This window comes from Gallus gallus, chromosome 1 (assembly GCF_016699485.2).
Source record: "Gallus gallus isolate bGalGal1 chromosome 1, bGalGal1.mat.broiler.GRCg7b, whole genome shotgun sequence".
NCBI classification, from domain to species: Eukaryota; Metazoa; Chordata; class Aves; order Galliformes; family Phasianidae; genus Gallus; species Gallus gallus.
Genome location: NC_052532.1, coordinates 78836569 through 78851654, shown reverse-complemented (window position 1 = coordinate 78851654; position 15086 = coordinate 78836569). Strand labels below are relative to the sequence as shown.

At 41.5% G+C, this 15086-nt stretch overlaps 1 protein-coding gene across 1 annotated transcript in view; it reads right to left on the bottom strand.

The window, feature by feature from the left end:
• Positions 1–15086, bottom strand: part of TBX15 (T-box transcription factor 15) — a 91088-nt gene that overhangs the window by 3190 nt on the left and 72812 nt on the right. Inside the window, exon 7 of the mRNA XM_416537.8 lies at positions 12531–12628. Within this exon, the coding sequence (XP_416537.3) occupies positions 12531–12628 (98 nt within the window). The remainder of the gene's footprint in view (positions 1–12530; positions 12629–15086) is intronic.

Genomic DNA, 15086 nt, shown 5'->3' with positions numbered 1-15086 from the left:
AGCTAACACTGGAGATTCTTCTAAAAGGAGCAAAGAGATGCTGGTGAAGTGAGGGGACTAGTGGGTCAGTGGAATCAGGGAAACTAAGATGACAGCTGGTCAGGCAGCATTTTGGAAAGGCTATGAGATGACAGGTGAGACACTAAGGGAATGGAAAAGGGTGGTAGAGTGGGCGACTGAAATTTAACCAAGGCAGAGATTGCACATTAGTAGTCCAAAGTAAGGGACAGCTTTCTCTTGTGTTGTCTTGTGTAAACAAAACCAAAAGGGTTTTAAGAACAGTCTAGGTCTGCTACTAAACAGGAGAGAGACTGAATAAAGGAGATGGGGTGATGGTTGAGGTGATTAAGAGATGCACTAGAAAGTACTCAGACTATGTCTGATTCTTCCTAACACATCTAGTATTAAACAGAGTAGGATAATAGGGTAAAAATGGAGCTTTGAGAAATTAATATTTGTTTTTTGTTGCTGTTGTTTTTTGTTTGTTTGTTTGTTTGAAACAAAAGCCAGAAACAAGAAGAAAAGCAGCCTTGGATAAGCACAGCCTGGATTGGCTGCATGACTCAGACAGAAAGAAGAAAACTTGTGTTTCTATGATGCTAAGTCAAAGTAGTCATTCCCATTACCAGCCATGGGGATGAATGCTTATTGCTAAGCCACAGACTCTTGTCATTTATTCAGAAGACTAAGAGAGAAACATTGCATCAAGTCTGTTAGAATTAATGTGAAAATTTCAAGTTTCAAATAACATTGTGGATTTTCTATATTTCTTTCATGATAACACTAAAATGCTCAAACCTGCTAACCATGCTCTGTAGCTCTAGAGTTCAAGGACCTTTTGTGTGAGTTTATAATTATGTATTGTTTACAAAAAGTACAATTCCCTGCTTTGTTTAAAATCTCTAACAGACTATCTCCAGCGAATTTTGTGTAACAGGTTAGGAAGTTACAGCCTTTCTCCCTATCTTTCTGTTACAGGTTGTCAAAACTGCAACAAGGCCAGCAGAAGAGAGTGAGTCCTCCTGCACAATTTCATTGAAGGTGAGTTTGAACTCAAGTATACCACTATAGATAAATATTTTCCTGTTATACTGGCCCTACAGTAAAGAGGGTAACCTCTGACAGAGAGGACAGGAAGACAGCTGAGTTCATATATCATCAGTCATCTATCAAAATACAGAGGTCATATAATCATAAACCTAATGCAGCACAGAAATGTATTTTACCCAGAGATAATCATGCACTTAGACTTAATTCTTTACACCACATATTTCATGAACAAACTTTGGACTGTGACTAATTTGTTGACAGTGTCTGGAGAATAAGTAAAAATACAGATTTTTAATGATCTGCTTGAAATAATACACAGAATAAATTACTAACGGCAATGTCTCCATTTCAGTCTGCCTTTATCTCTTAGTTAACCTGAGAAAACCATACAAGAGAGGAGCACACACCAGTTACCTTGAGCATTAAGTTTTAAATATCTTTAAATAATATTAAAGGAAACTGATTCTGAGGTATGCATATCCAAGGATTTGGATCCAGAGCAGGAGTAAGGATAGATCCCTAATTAATAAATTCAAGGGTTACTTAATGGTTCCAAAACTGAAACTCTGAACTGCATATTTCAGGTTACCCCAAAGTGGTAGTACAATGATTCTGCTCTTAATTATCACTATATGCAGGCCAACAGAATGAAAGTCTGAAGTGACAACACAGTAATTATGAAACACTCAAGGTAAAAAAGATCTTTTTCTTTATCTCTAATTTTATCATGATAAGAAAGTGAAAGATCTACCAGCAGAAACAAATGCCAGACATGATGACTTGCTTTCTCAAAAGCTTTGCTGCAAATGTCAACCACTAAGGACAAGATATACCAAACTTCTACCGCAACAGAGCATAGAGCAGAATATTGAAGTTTCTGATCACTTGCAGAATAATCTTTACACCCTTCATGGAATAGAAAACACTACAAAGCAAGGTCTATCTCAGCTCATCTTTTTTAGAATTCAAATAGCTCTGTTCTGCTCTCGATGATATTTTTGATTCATATTTTCTGGAAGCACTAAGTATGGGCAAAATGCAACCTGGACTTTTGTGAAGTTATAGCTTGGACTGTAGCTGTTATGAAGTCAGACAAATATGTATAGAGATGGCAGCAAGCCCAGATAATATATCCACACCATACTGCAGTCTCAGATGTACAGATGTGTATGTCATTTTAATGGAAGGCGTGGACACAAACCAATCTAGTTAAACTGATACACAAGGATATGCTTAGGAATGGATTAAGTAAACTGAAACCACATTTAGGCAAGAACAAAATGAATCTGAATGATTCTCCTCTTATTCTTTTCTCTACCCACTATTGCCCATGGAAATAATTGCCAACACCAACATCGTTTACCACTGATGCCACACTACTCCTGTCCTCCACACTTAGCATGATTCTGAAGCGGTTAGTTACCATTGCATCTAGTCTTCAGACCATTTCTGGCATTGCATACATCATGTCCAGAGCTTAATCAAACCCTGGTACCATCCTGAAAGGAGCCTACTCTTTGTCTGAGCATACAAGTGATAATAAAGTTGACTTGGAAGGGAAAAAACCATTTCCAAAGACAGGAGGCAGAGAAAGATCTTGTGCAAGAAAGGTCAAAATTTGTAAACTGGAATGAGTAGTAAGAAATCGTGGGTGAGATGGGAAGATGGAAGAAGACTAAAATTATGGTGGAAGAGAAACACCATAGAGAGGGTGGGATGTAAAAGCAAACGTTCTTTTCCACACCACTGTTCCCTCCTCTTGTTAATGAGATATAGAAATATGGTCTGTACACCATAATTGAATACCTATCCACAAGAATTAGGAAAGCACCTACAACTTCTCATCTGGATAAGATAAGAATTGTCATTAAAATTGCATCTTAAGTAGCTTATGACCAGCCTTTGCTTCCTGGCACATGCTTCCTGCTAAGCCTTAGTAATGTACTGCATCTCCACATGCTCTAAGTAGACTCTTGCGTTTGCTTTTACCTACACTGAGCTTGTCTTAAGGACAGTTTCAAGATAAACTCCAAACCCAGACGCAACCAGTTCGAGAGTATGATGTGCTTTACAAGGAGGGGCAGCAGTGCTCCTGGAGCACTCAGCATGCCAGGACATCCAAAAAGCAAAGGGACCAGTTTTGCACACTGCAGGCCACATGTGGAACTTCTAACACTACAGTGTAGTTGGAAAACACATCTGCCAGTAGCCAGTGTTAGCCAAGTGAGCCTTCTGGCAAGAGTGAGGTAAAGAGGAGAGTATCAGAGCCAAGGGAGTCTGAAACAATTGTTCATGGAAAATCTTCTGGTATCTCTCTTATGAATGACATCACAGTAGCCAACTGACCCACAACTTATCTCAATCTTCTTTATCTGAAAGATACACATAAATCACACTTTGGACTCCACTGCAGCATACTTTCCTTGCTAATGTTTCCAGACATCAATTGCTTCCATCACCTGCAGTTCTTCCATGCAAACCTCTTGGTCCCTGAAGTCCTTATTTAACACACAGGAAGAGAACAAACACTAGCTGAAGCTGTAGTCAGCACAAGAATGGCTGAGCACGTAAGCCCTGCCTTGTACAATAGCAGAGTCTCATCAGACAACCACACAAAAAAGCATTGCTGATCATTCTCCTGGAGGAACCACAGCTCCTTTGCTAATATGTTGACATCTTCACCAGTCAATGGGTGTGTGTCTGAGCTCCTGGTGGTGTGAGAAAGGAACTGTAGCCACTAGTCTCCGTCTCATGGTTCTCCTTATGGTGCTTTGATTGAGTTAATAAGCCCTCTTGAGAGGCAGTTTATATTCAGTCTGGCACAGAGCCATGCTAATGCAATTCTCCAGCTTTCCAAATGGAGCTGGCCGGGAGCTGGCATGTGTCTGGCCAGCACAGAGCACAGACTTAGGCACCTGTCCATGCAGATGTACTCTTGGTTACTTCTGAATGGTCTGGACATGTATGCACATATAAAGGGATTTTCTGGAGCATGGGAGAACCCAACCCTTCCCAGGTTTTCACAATATTATGCTCTTGGACACAACAGTAAATAAATGTGACGGTATGCATGCAGGAAAATGTATTAGAACAAAGAAGTAAAATTTATTTCCCATTGTGTATTCACATGTGAATATACCCTAAGTGTGGCTTAAGAAACTTACACTTCATCTTCCAAGTTACTGTACCTTTGGTGGCTGAACAAAAATGGAGTACTCATCCACAGGTGGAAAACTAAGATGGTTGTGAGGAAGGGATTGTACAGATTACCAGGAGATCTGATTGATTATGAGGCTAGATGGTGCCACTCTCATCAGCTGATCTCATGTCCTTGAAGATTCAGGCCTAGCACAAGCCTGGATCTATTTATACTTCAAGTAACACATGCCTCAGTTCTGCTTGATGCCTACTTGCACCTCTACGGTTTTAAATACCGTAAAATGAGGTGTAATTCCTGCTCCCACTTTTCATGACAACTTTTGTCTTGTAAGCATAACCAAACAGCCTGAGGTCCTTCCTTCTGTTCCTATCTTTCCTGTACTCAAGCCAAAAACCCTCAGAAGAACTGAAAGTTCTTTCACCACTTCTTTCTTATGGTACTACTACCCCTTCTGAGTTCCATATTTGCCACCATGGAAAACTAAACAGCTCTGATGTCTCCTTCTTGGTTTCTCACTGAGGCAGGGCAGGGCCACCAAGTTTGTGACATGCCACAGTGTCCTTTCATTTTCTCCCAGTTTCAAGGAATGAAAACTTTCATCTTCCAGGGGAATGAGAGCCATTTCTGCCTTCACAGAGTCTAGCTGTTTGTTTTTTTCTCTAGAGTCCTTGGCCAATTATCAAATTATGCAACTGCTGGTAAAATTTTTTAAAGGCCCATATGGGCCCCAAAAGTAATTTCATGCTGAATTGCTGTATTGGTAGGGGAAACATTAAGAGCATTTTCTAGTTCTTAGAGATATGACTTTGCACAAAACGGATGGCTACTGCAATATGTTAAAGTGTGCAACAGTCAGGAATGAAAGGAAACTATCCTGAAGGTTAGTAAATCATAGAGAAAGATATTTTATAAATTTGGCTCAAATTACGGGAATCTGTGGACTTAATGGTTAAATCTACAACTCTGATTAATACTTCTCGTTAGCTCTTCCGAACTCTGTAACTCAAATTGGACAGTCAGCAAGTTAGAGATAAAACTTGCCTCAGTTATCCTCCAAGATAAAATACTTTCAAAATCTTATGTTGAAAATCATCTTTTTTTTTTTCTAATGTGGACAAGCACTCCAAAAACTATAGTCCAGGACTTCTGATCTTCATTCCCTTCTATATCCAGAGCACCAAGTGATTTTTCCCAAAAGAGACAACTTCCCCTTCCTGTTCCCTGCAGACTATCTTTAGTACAGTGGGTTTTGTTCCTCACAAAAGTACAGTTTTCTAGGGCCAGTTTCACACAGTCTCAGAAGACTTACAGGATGTGGCTTTGTTTTGTGCGTAGACTGCTGAAGAGCAAATTTTATACCACTTTTGTAACATATACATCAGCTCCTACAGAAATGTTTTCTTTTTCTCTTCTTCAGGTACGGGCATCAAATGGACCAGTATTGGAGGCTGATAATGCCCCCAGTTTAGTGGAGCAAATTGCTTACCAGTGATCATTATGCACTGTTTCTCACCTTTACAACTATCATCTTTGATAGCTGATGTCTGTGTCATGGAATGGAAGCTACACCAGAAGATGACATATGAAAAAGTATGCAGAAAAAGACTCTCTGTGACACAAACCCCTATGAAAGTCACCACAGTGGCTAATAATTTTGAAAAAAGATACAGCAGATATGCAACTGAGATTAACTGACATCATGGTGACTTCTTTGGTGGTGAAAAATGTAAACTGAATTGAGAACCTCTTTTTTTTTTAATTCTTAATGAAGTATGCTTTGGTCCAACACAGGCCTTGGAAGCTCCAGTGCTTTCAATAGTAAAAAATACGGTACAAACCCATAGAACCCCACAAACACACTGTGGTTCAACATTTCTGAATTGAGGAAAAAATGTCAGCACAGTGTCAAGCTCAAAGTACACACCATATTCTACTTGTAAGAAAACATGACACTCTGAGGAAATTGTGCAGACTTTCAAATATCATCGCTCCTTTTCATTCACGTGAAATCTGATCAAGATTAATGGAATAATAGAAATTTAGGCATCAGAAATTAGGTTTCAGGGTTAAAACCTATCTGAAATAATAAATTGTTCCATGTTCCTTTCAGGTCATCAAGGAGTGGCAAAAACTTTGACTCACAGACCCTCATGTCACATCTGGGAACGCATTTTAACTTTTAGCTATGGAAGATGAGACCTTGGAGCACCAGCAACACCCCTTCCCTGAAGAAAAACTGCCTGCTATTCTACCAGGATGGAGCTGGAACCATTTGTTCTCTGTTGCTTCGTTTAGATGAGGCAATCTACTGGCCATTTGAAGTATGGAGCTGAAACCAGAACTTGATCCCAATAACTCTGGCAACAACTATTCTGTTTCCAATCTCCTCTCAAAAGATTCAAGAGGATAATTGAGACCAAACCCATATGTCTGACCTCTGCCAATAGCCTGGACCATTCACAGTTTATTTCCAAAGGGAAGCAGCATCCAGATTATCCTGGTGGCACTGCTGAAAGAACCAATGGCTGCAGTCAAGAGACAAGTGGCCAAGCAAATGCATTCCTGGGTTGTTCAGCTTCCTTTGACATCAGCAGCTCCACTCTCTTGGGAGACACTATTTTGTGGATCTGGGATCTCAGAGAAAGCCAAAAGGATCTTTCTGCCTCAAAATGCCTCTGAAGTCAAGTTCTGGAGGGCTCAGTCTTGTCTCTGTTTGACACCAATACATATTTGTGCATTCATGATTTTGTTTGCAGGTGGGTGCAGTCAGTTGGCTCTCTGAACATGACACCCAGGAAGAGGAGCAGTATACCAACGGAGAAATTAGTGACAAACAGTACAGACAAACCTTGACACTTCCTGCAGAATCAGGGTAATGCTTACAGACAGAGAAGCTGCAAAATCAACAGCACCTCTGTTCAGACTATCTGTCTCCCATTTGCTAATCTATCATGCAGTGAGTCCACTTGGACTCACTGCTACTACAAGAAAATTTTGCTCTTATCCAGCAGTAAATGAGTGGATTGAACCTATTCCATACAGAGGAGAGAGATCCTTTTTTGCCTATCCTTGTCAGCACAAGACTGCGGTGTTATGATAATCTCTCTCAGAGGGAGATGGTAGAGCTGCATTCAAATGCCACTTCGCATACGCATGCTGCCCTATCCTATCAGCGACAGCAACAGCTCTCTTGCCAGAGAGGAGCACACTACTTTGCTCTGCTCTTTAGACCACTCTTAAGCTTATGATGCTAAGATCAACAGTCATTAAGGATGATTTCACAGGCTGCCTAACAGGTGCAGACATACAAAACTGATGTAAGACTCATACATTTCTGCTGCGCAAGCTCTGCATTTTTCTGTCAGAATTTGCTGTAGCATAGTGTTTCCTTCCTCAAAGTTTTAACAGAATGGCTTGACATAGTGACACGGTTTAGTGGGCATGGTGGTGATGGGTTGATGGTTGAACTAGATGATCTCAGTGGTCTTTCCATCCTTAATGATTCTATGATTCTATACTTGAGATTCGCAGGGCAAGATCAACAGGAATGTTCAATCTGATAAAGAACAGGTTGAATTTACTGAAAGTAAGTGGTAGAGGGGCCTCAATAAAGGTACCTAGTCGACTGAGGAGACACAATTTGAAAAGAAAGCCTTTAGACTCCAGCACTTGGAGCTTGACACTTGTGGGTTTGGTGTATATGTATCAAAACAGTGATTTACTGGAGCAGTTACATTTTATGTGCTGTAAACTTGCTGATACATCACATCACATGACTCTCATACTTGACCTGAACTCTTGCTTGGGAGGTGATTCTTTTCACCAGTTGCCAAGATGCATTTGATTTAAATTTTTGCCTAAGTTATCAGCTTTTAAAGGAAGGTTCCAATGCTGATCACTATTCCAGTATTGTCACAGTATCTTTCTAGCCCCTGTGTCCTGGCAAAACTTACAGTCACTGATAGCAATCTGCTCATCTCAGTACCCTGTGGGAAACTGTATATCGTATGGGAACCAGCGCTGGCTCTTTTTACTCTTGGAAAGTGACACAATCCAGAGTTACTGGAACTCCTATTTTCTTATTCCCCTTCTCTTCTTTTTTCTTAATGTACCCTGTTAAAATTGAGAAACTGAGCCACATACTTTTAATAATGAGAATCTGGATAAAGTTCAAGCTAAATTTTGAGACTATATTCCAATTAAAGTCTTTAATAGATTCTTGGCTTTTCCCACATCTCATTGCCATGTGCATTCAATAATCCCAAGCCCCCTTTTTCCCTACTAATAAGTAGACTGCAGAGTGGTTGACATCATTCTCCAGAAGGTCAGCCTTTCTTGAACTGCTGTTTTCTGAGCATCCGTAAGGTTCTATTTGGGGGAACTTTTTAAACTACTACCTTGAATTCTGCTGTGATACTGTCAAAAACAGTACTTGCCCTAGTAAAGCTGTGATGACTTTTGCATTATGTGGTTCAGAAGAGATTTTGTGCTCAGGCCAGGAAGGTTCACTAACAGAAATGGCATGTTCTTCTGTTCGGTAGGACAACACAGTGACAACAGAGCTATGCAGACTTACTGATGTGTTTTACTACACTGGAATGACATGGAAATAAAGACTGTGCACTGCTAGTACCGGTCACCAGACATCTGTGCGTGTGGTTGTGCTATCAGGCTCTCCAGCTTGTGTGGCAGCTGAAACCTATCATTGTGTAAATCAGAAAGTTATTTAATCCCTGTATGAAACAGCTGCATCCAATGCTCTGGGTATTGATTCTCTGTGTCATCATGGCCCTTACTCAACCTATAGCTTGGGCCAAATGAATGAGTAAAACTCTCAGATGCATGTTAAACAAGAGAAAAGCTAATGTGGAAAAAATTATAATACCTCTAGATAATTGTATCATGTACCATTTTATCTGGAATACTCTGTGCAAGCATGTTTTTAAAGAAATGATTAAGGACGCAGAAAACTTCCCAATAGAAGAGGAAAAAAATGACTGTCTCTATTCATGGTGAGAAGCACAGATAAGGGACATAAAAATTTGTAAAACAATTTATTGTATGAAGAAGATAGATAGGAGAGAACTTGTGTCCTGCTTATCTCATTACCTCCCCAAAAAAGGGATGAAACATTCAGCTAGAATTAAAAAGCCAGAGCCACCTCAAGGAAGTGTTTCACACAGTTGTGCCATGAAAATATGGAAACCACAGTTAAAAGATTCTAGCAAGTGACAGGGAGTTACCACATATTCTTTTCTCTGCAAGATAGAACTAGCCATAAGCATTTCAGTTATTTATGTTCTTTTTGATTAACTACACAAACTGAGCTTCCATTCTCAGGGATCTGGTCTAGCCAATAAATAACTCTATTTTTTTTCCCTTAATTAATTTCTTTCCACCCTCAAAAATGTGTACAGTAGAAGAGAATATTATAGTGTTTGCAGACAGGAAATTTTCTCCTAACTGTTTCCCACTATTTTCTTTTTTCTACAACAAAGATTGTATGTCCCTGTTTATCACTGTTCATCCACCATGACCTCCAAATCTTCGTCAGTGCCAATGCTTTCCAACACACTCAGTAGGTATGTACACCCTACATTTTGTTCCTAGGCACTTGATACTGTATCTGGCTGAACTTAAACCCTCACTTTGTTTGAATGCATGCAGGTTACCAAGCAATCCCTACCCTTCATACCTTCATCCCCATCATCACTGTTGGCATTGCAGTCTTTATGAGATTTTTATCTTTTAACAAATGTGTAGTTTTATTTGATTCCAGACTGGTTAGTCCACAAAATAGTCTCCACAGAGAAACACAGAGGCTGTCCTCATAGGGTGGTGTTTTCACATTTATCATCAGGTTTCCTATTTACTCATTGGCTTTGAGAGTGACCTGATACTCATTCCCTCATATCTGCAAACTTTTTCAAGCTGGTACATGTGGCATTAAGCTAAATGTTCTAAAAATCTCTCGCAGCTATCCAGTTATTTCTATCACTCACAGTTCTGCCCCAGTCAGAAACTTTGGCTAGATTTGTCTGACAAATGTATTTTGGAAAAGGCAGATAAAACATTTATTTCATAAAATAGCATACCAAAGGGCAAAAGAAAAGGTAAGAATCCATAATAATCCTCAACATGTAAAAATACAGATAAAAAACAGAAAATGCACCATTTTCACACTGCTAAAGTCCCAAGTTCTGTCTCAGAAAGCATCATTTTTCCTACCACAGTAAGGGGTACTCATCCGTAGAAAATCAGGGCTGAATTCCACAGTCTCTGCAGGGAATCTATTCCAGCACTCTGCTAGACTTCATGCAACTGGAGCCTGTTACTTCTCCTATCCAGCACAGACAGCATTTTATTTCAGTGCCATTATGTCCTCCCTCTCTGCCCTCCAACCTGAAAAATCACGACTTGCTCCTCATCTATGGTATCTCTTCCTAGGCACAAGGCCATTTTTACTGCCTTCATTTCAACTACGTGCAGTAGATATGCACTTCTCAAGCTGCAGTGAACACATCTAGACATCGTGTAAAGCCACAGCAGAGAGGAGAAGCGAGGAAGGACAATACACACATCCCCAAAGTCTCCTGTAACCCCAAGGCAGTTTCCTATAGCCAGCCCCGGAGCCCTCCTTGCTGGTGCTGGGTGTCAGCAGCTGATTTTCTTCTCATAGCCAGGAATTAAAATAGAGTGTGTTTGTACCTTGGCTTTGCACCTACAGCTGAGACCAGTGTTCAGCATGTCAAAGGAATCACTGGAAAGAGGAGGACTACAGTGCAGGGAGTATTTCTGATGCACTAACTTGGGGCTGTTCCGTTTGGCTAAATGCAGAGCTTAAGAGACTCACTGTTTTCTAGTGAATCATAAAGTTTCGAGACCAAGCTGTGGACACAGCTTTATTTAGGGCTGCCCTGCTCTCACTGAACTGTAATGCAGTGATGGTGGTCTGCACAGAGCTGGCTGGTCACAGGGTACTGGCTTGCTTCCTGGCTTTTCAGCTGCCAAACTATATTAAAACAAGCTAAAAATACATTAAATATTTTCCTTTCCTAATATTACCTTACCACGTAAGCGAGAGCTGGACTTGCCACTAGGATGTTATCTGATAACTACTGGGAGGGGAGGGAGCCATGTGAGCCCGGACAGGAGGTGAGCTGGGCCAGCCGGCTGCCAGAGGAGAGAGGCTGCTCCAGCAAGGATGACCAGGAGGAGAGGTTGTTATGTTTCTATTTAGGTGGGTGATGAAAACCGTTCTGAATCCCTGCTTTAACCCATCTCTGACCGCACACCCCACCACAAGCGCTCCTCGATGCACATCCCTGAGCTTCTGCAAAACATCGCCTGCCCCCCACACTGTGCTGGATCCCCAGTGGGCAGCCCCCAGCCTCCCTCTGGAGCAGAACACATCATCTCCAGGTGGATCCGAGGTCTGGAGGGAAGATTTGGTTTGATGTCCAGCTCAAACTAGATGGGCCAGAGAATGTGCTCTGCTACACCTGGCATCCATTTATTTCTGACTGTTTAACCTCGCAGGTGTCACATCTAAAGATGCTTTTGCTTTGTTTCTTTTGTTGTGTTTATATCAGGGGGGAAAATAATAGGCTGCAGTGATACCTCTGTTCCCAGTGATGACTGTGTTTTTAACTAGAAAGAACTACAGCAAAGTCAGTGGGTGAATCCTATCAGCACAAAATAAAAACGATGTCGCAGCCTGAAACTGGAGATGAAAACCCTGTGTAACAAATGAGGGATATAAAGGGCAGAAGCTATGAAAGGACATAACATGAACAACTGGGAAACACTTGGGCTACCCGATAATTCTTCCCAGCCTCATACTTACGGAACGTCTCTCCAGCAAGGCTACTGGGTTTTGCAAGTGAGGCAGTGTGATCCTGGGGGAGGTGTGCATATTTCTAGCCTCCTGAAGCTCCCAAAGGACACAGACTCCTTCCCCTTGTGTTTCCATGCAAATGGCAAACTCTAACTATAAATGATGATCAGTGCATTTGACATGCTGGATCATTGCCTCTGTCTGTCTTCGTGTTTAACTCAATCCATGCCATTCATGTGGACTGGTTTATCCCATGCTGCACTCCTTCCTACTCCATGTTTGAGCTCTGGGGACACCAAGGAGGTGAGACAGCTGCATCGCCCCTTGTAATGTACAGCCTGTCCGATGTCTCCTAGCTGCCATCCACCCTCCCTGTGTCCTTTCATAGTCATCAAGAGTTCAGCAAGGTGCGTGATCTCCTGGTGAAACAGAGCATGTCACTGTTCTTCACTCTCCTGCTTTGCACATCCTTTGTACACTCACCTTGCTGCTTCTGCATGGTGGTGAAATCCTCAAAGGTGAGGGTGCGCACAGGGGGCCTCCAGAAGGCGTAGGTCTCCATGATGGCCTCCAGCCCCGTCCTGCAGGATGGAATAAAGCAAGAACATCAATCATCCAGTAAGAGTACTGGCATAGGATAAAAGGGCTCTGACCTCACTAGACAGTCTGCCAGTGGCCACCAAAAGGTCACCTTGGCAACTGTGAATTCCTCCAGCAAACCTTTCTGTGCGGGTGCTGGCTGCTGCAGTAAAACAGAATTTCTCCAGTTCAGGACTTCCATAGATCCTAATGGCCTTCCAGTACCTTTTTCTTTTTTAACAAGGATCCTAAAGTTCCATTTTGCTTTGCAGGAGACAAATGAAAAGCCCTCAAAGCACACTTAAACGCTTATGGAAAGTGGCTTAAACTCTTTACGGAAGCAAGCTGTCATGCATACAAACATGGGAGATCAGAGATTAGGCCTACAGAATCTGAGAGGGTTTTTATGAATGAACCTTCCCTGTCACTTCCCACTTCTGGATACTGTTCTGAAGGGCTTTTGGAAGTCATCCAAAGGGGAATCTTGTTGGTTTTGTATTTTAACCAGAAATACAGAAAGAGACTTTTTATAAAAAGGTCAGCAACTTCTCTGCTTTGGGTCCATAACTCACTACAGTGACAGTACCAAAGAGAAAAAGTCAAAAATCAAGTGAGAACAGCTTTTCCTCTTAAAGGGCTGGGGTCTCGGGTTTGTGGGTTTTTTTTCTACTGCAAAATGTTAGCTCTGCTGGAAGTCTCTAACTCCACAAGCTCACTGAGAACATAGATGCATTACCAAGAGAGGACCCTCTCTTCTCTTTATGAGACAGTATCCTGAGGTTTCTTCCTAGGAAAAATTCCCCTCTGTGGACACTGAGCCTTGCTCTGTTCCCAAGGTCTCTCCTTGCCTCCTTTCCAGCAAGAGGTTATAGCCCTTGCACTGGCTTAACACAACTAGAGATGCTTTGTCAAATGTGAGACCATATCCCCTTTCAATGCAAAAGGCTCTAACATCCCCAGAGCCTCTCATCAGATGTTGAGCTGATACTGGAGCTGCCTTTTGCTTCTGAAAATGTCTTTCTGCACGTGCCTCCTCTTGCTCAGTTAACTTTCCAAAGTCTCCCCGGAAGCTCAGATGCTTTAAATACGTTGGAGTTGGCAAACCAAACTCTGTATTTTAAGAGGAGGTTTAGAAGAGAGGTTGTTGCATGGTGTTTATTAGCTGCTAAGCTGTTAGAAGTAGAAACAGAAGACATCTCTGCATAGCAATCTCACACTAGCACTGAGCATATTACAACAAAACTATCTGGTTAATACAGTGGCCTCTGCCAGCTCATGGAGCTCAGAGACAACAAGGCTGTGCTGAGTGTGAGCCCATCTGCTAAGCCAGGCTCTGTGTGCAAAAAGCAACTCTCAGGCTGCCGGACCACTCCCAGGATTTCCTCTGCCACACACGTGCAGACTCCAGCTGCTTCTCAGCACAGCCAGGAGGAGACTGATGCCCTTCTGCAGCCTCGTGAAACGATCCCCAGACCAAATGCTGAGGGAGGACTTTCTGGGACCATTTATCCTGGAAGCATAAAATACCCTGCTGATCGTGAAGGTCTTTTCCAGCCTAAATAATTCTACTCCATTCCAGTTAAATTGAGCCCCTAATGGGCTTTGGTCAAAGGAAGCATTAAGCTATTGCCCCTGCCTCATTTACAACTCAGATTGACTCAAAGTTTAAGCTTCCTAGCAATTAGACCTCTCAGTCTACAGCTTTCCTTTGTATCAATACAGCTCTCTCATGTACTGTATCATTTGTATTTCTAAAGGAAAAAAGAAAAAGAGAGAGAGAGAGATAATAGTCAGGAGGTAATAAAAGAAATAAAAGTAGAAATCAGAAATGATGTACTTCTTTCAGGGACTGGACTCTAACTCTTTCTATTATTGAGAATGCCAGGGAATGAGGGATGCCATCGGGGACCCCCTCTTCTTGCAGACCTCTGCCACAGGACAGAAAGAGAACACTCTCCTAAAAGGCAAAAGTGTAGTGCTATTCTTTGTGTGTATCGTTCTCTACAGGAAAAAAACAATCCTCCATTTGCCAATGGAGAGGCATTTTGTAACAGCAGTGAATGTTGATTGAAAAAAAACCTCTTTTCAGAATTTCTGAAATACTCAGCAGTTTCTTTTGGTCTTTGGTGAGTATCGCTGGTACCAATGTGCTGAAATTACCCATGTGGCATCCACTTTCTCTTCCAAAAAAAAGAAAAAAAAAGAAAAGCACTGAAAAAATGACTTCAAACTGCTTATCAGGCCGTAAATGCTCCCCTCTCACAACAACTTTATGAAGGAAGTAAGAAAGTATAAGAAGAGGACTTGCTGCCAGCTTTATTTTAATAAGGTCAGTCCTTTAAAAGGTATCCAAAATTCGCTCTCTCTTTTTCATTCATTTTTTTTAAAATTATTTTGAGTGCTATAAAGTTTTAATAATAGGCAATAAATGAAACAGTTCCATTGTCTGAAAAATGAAAA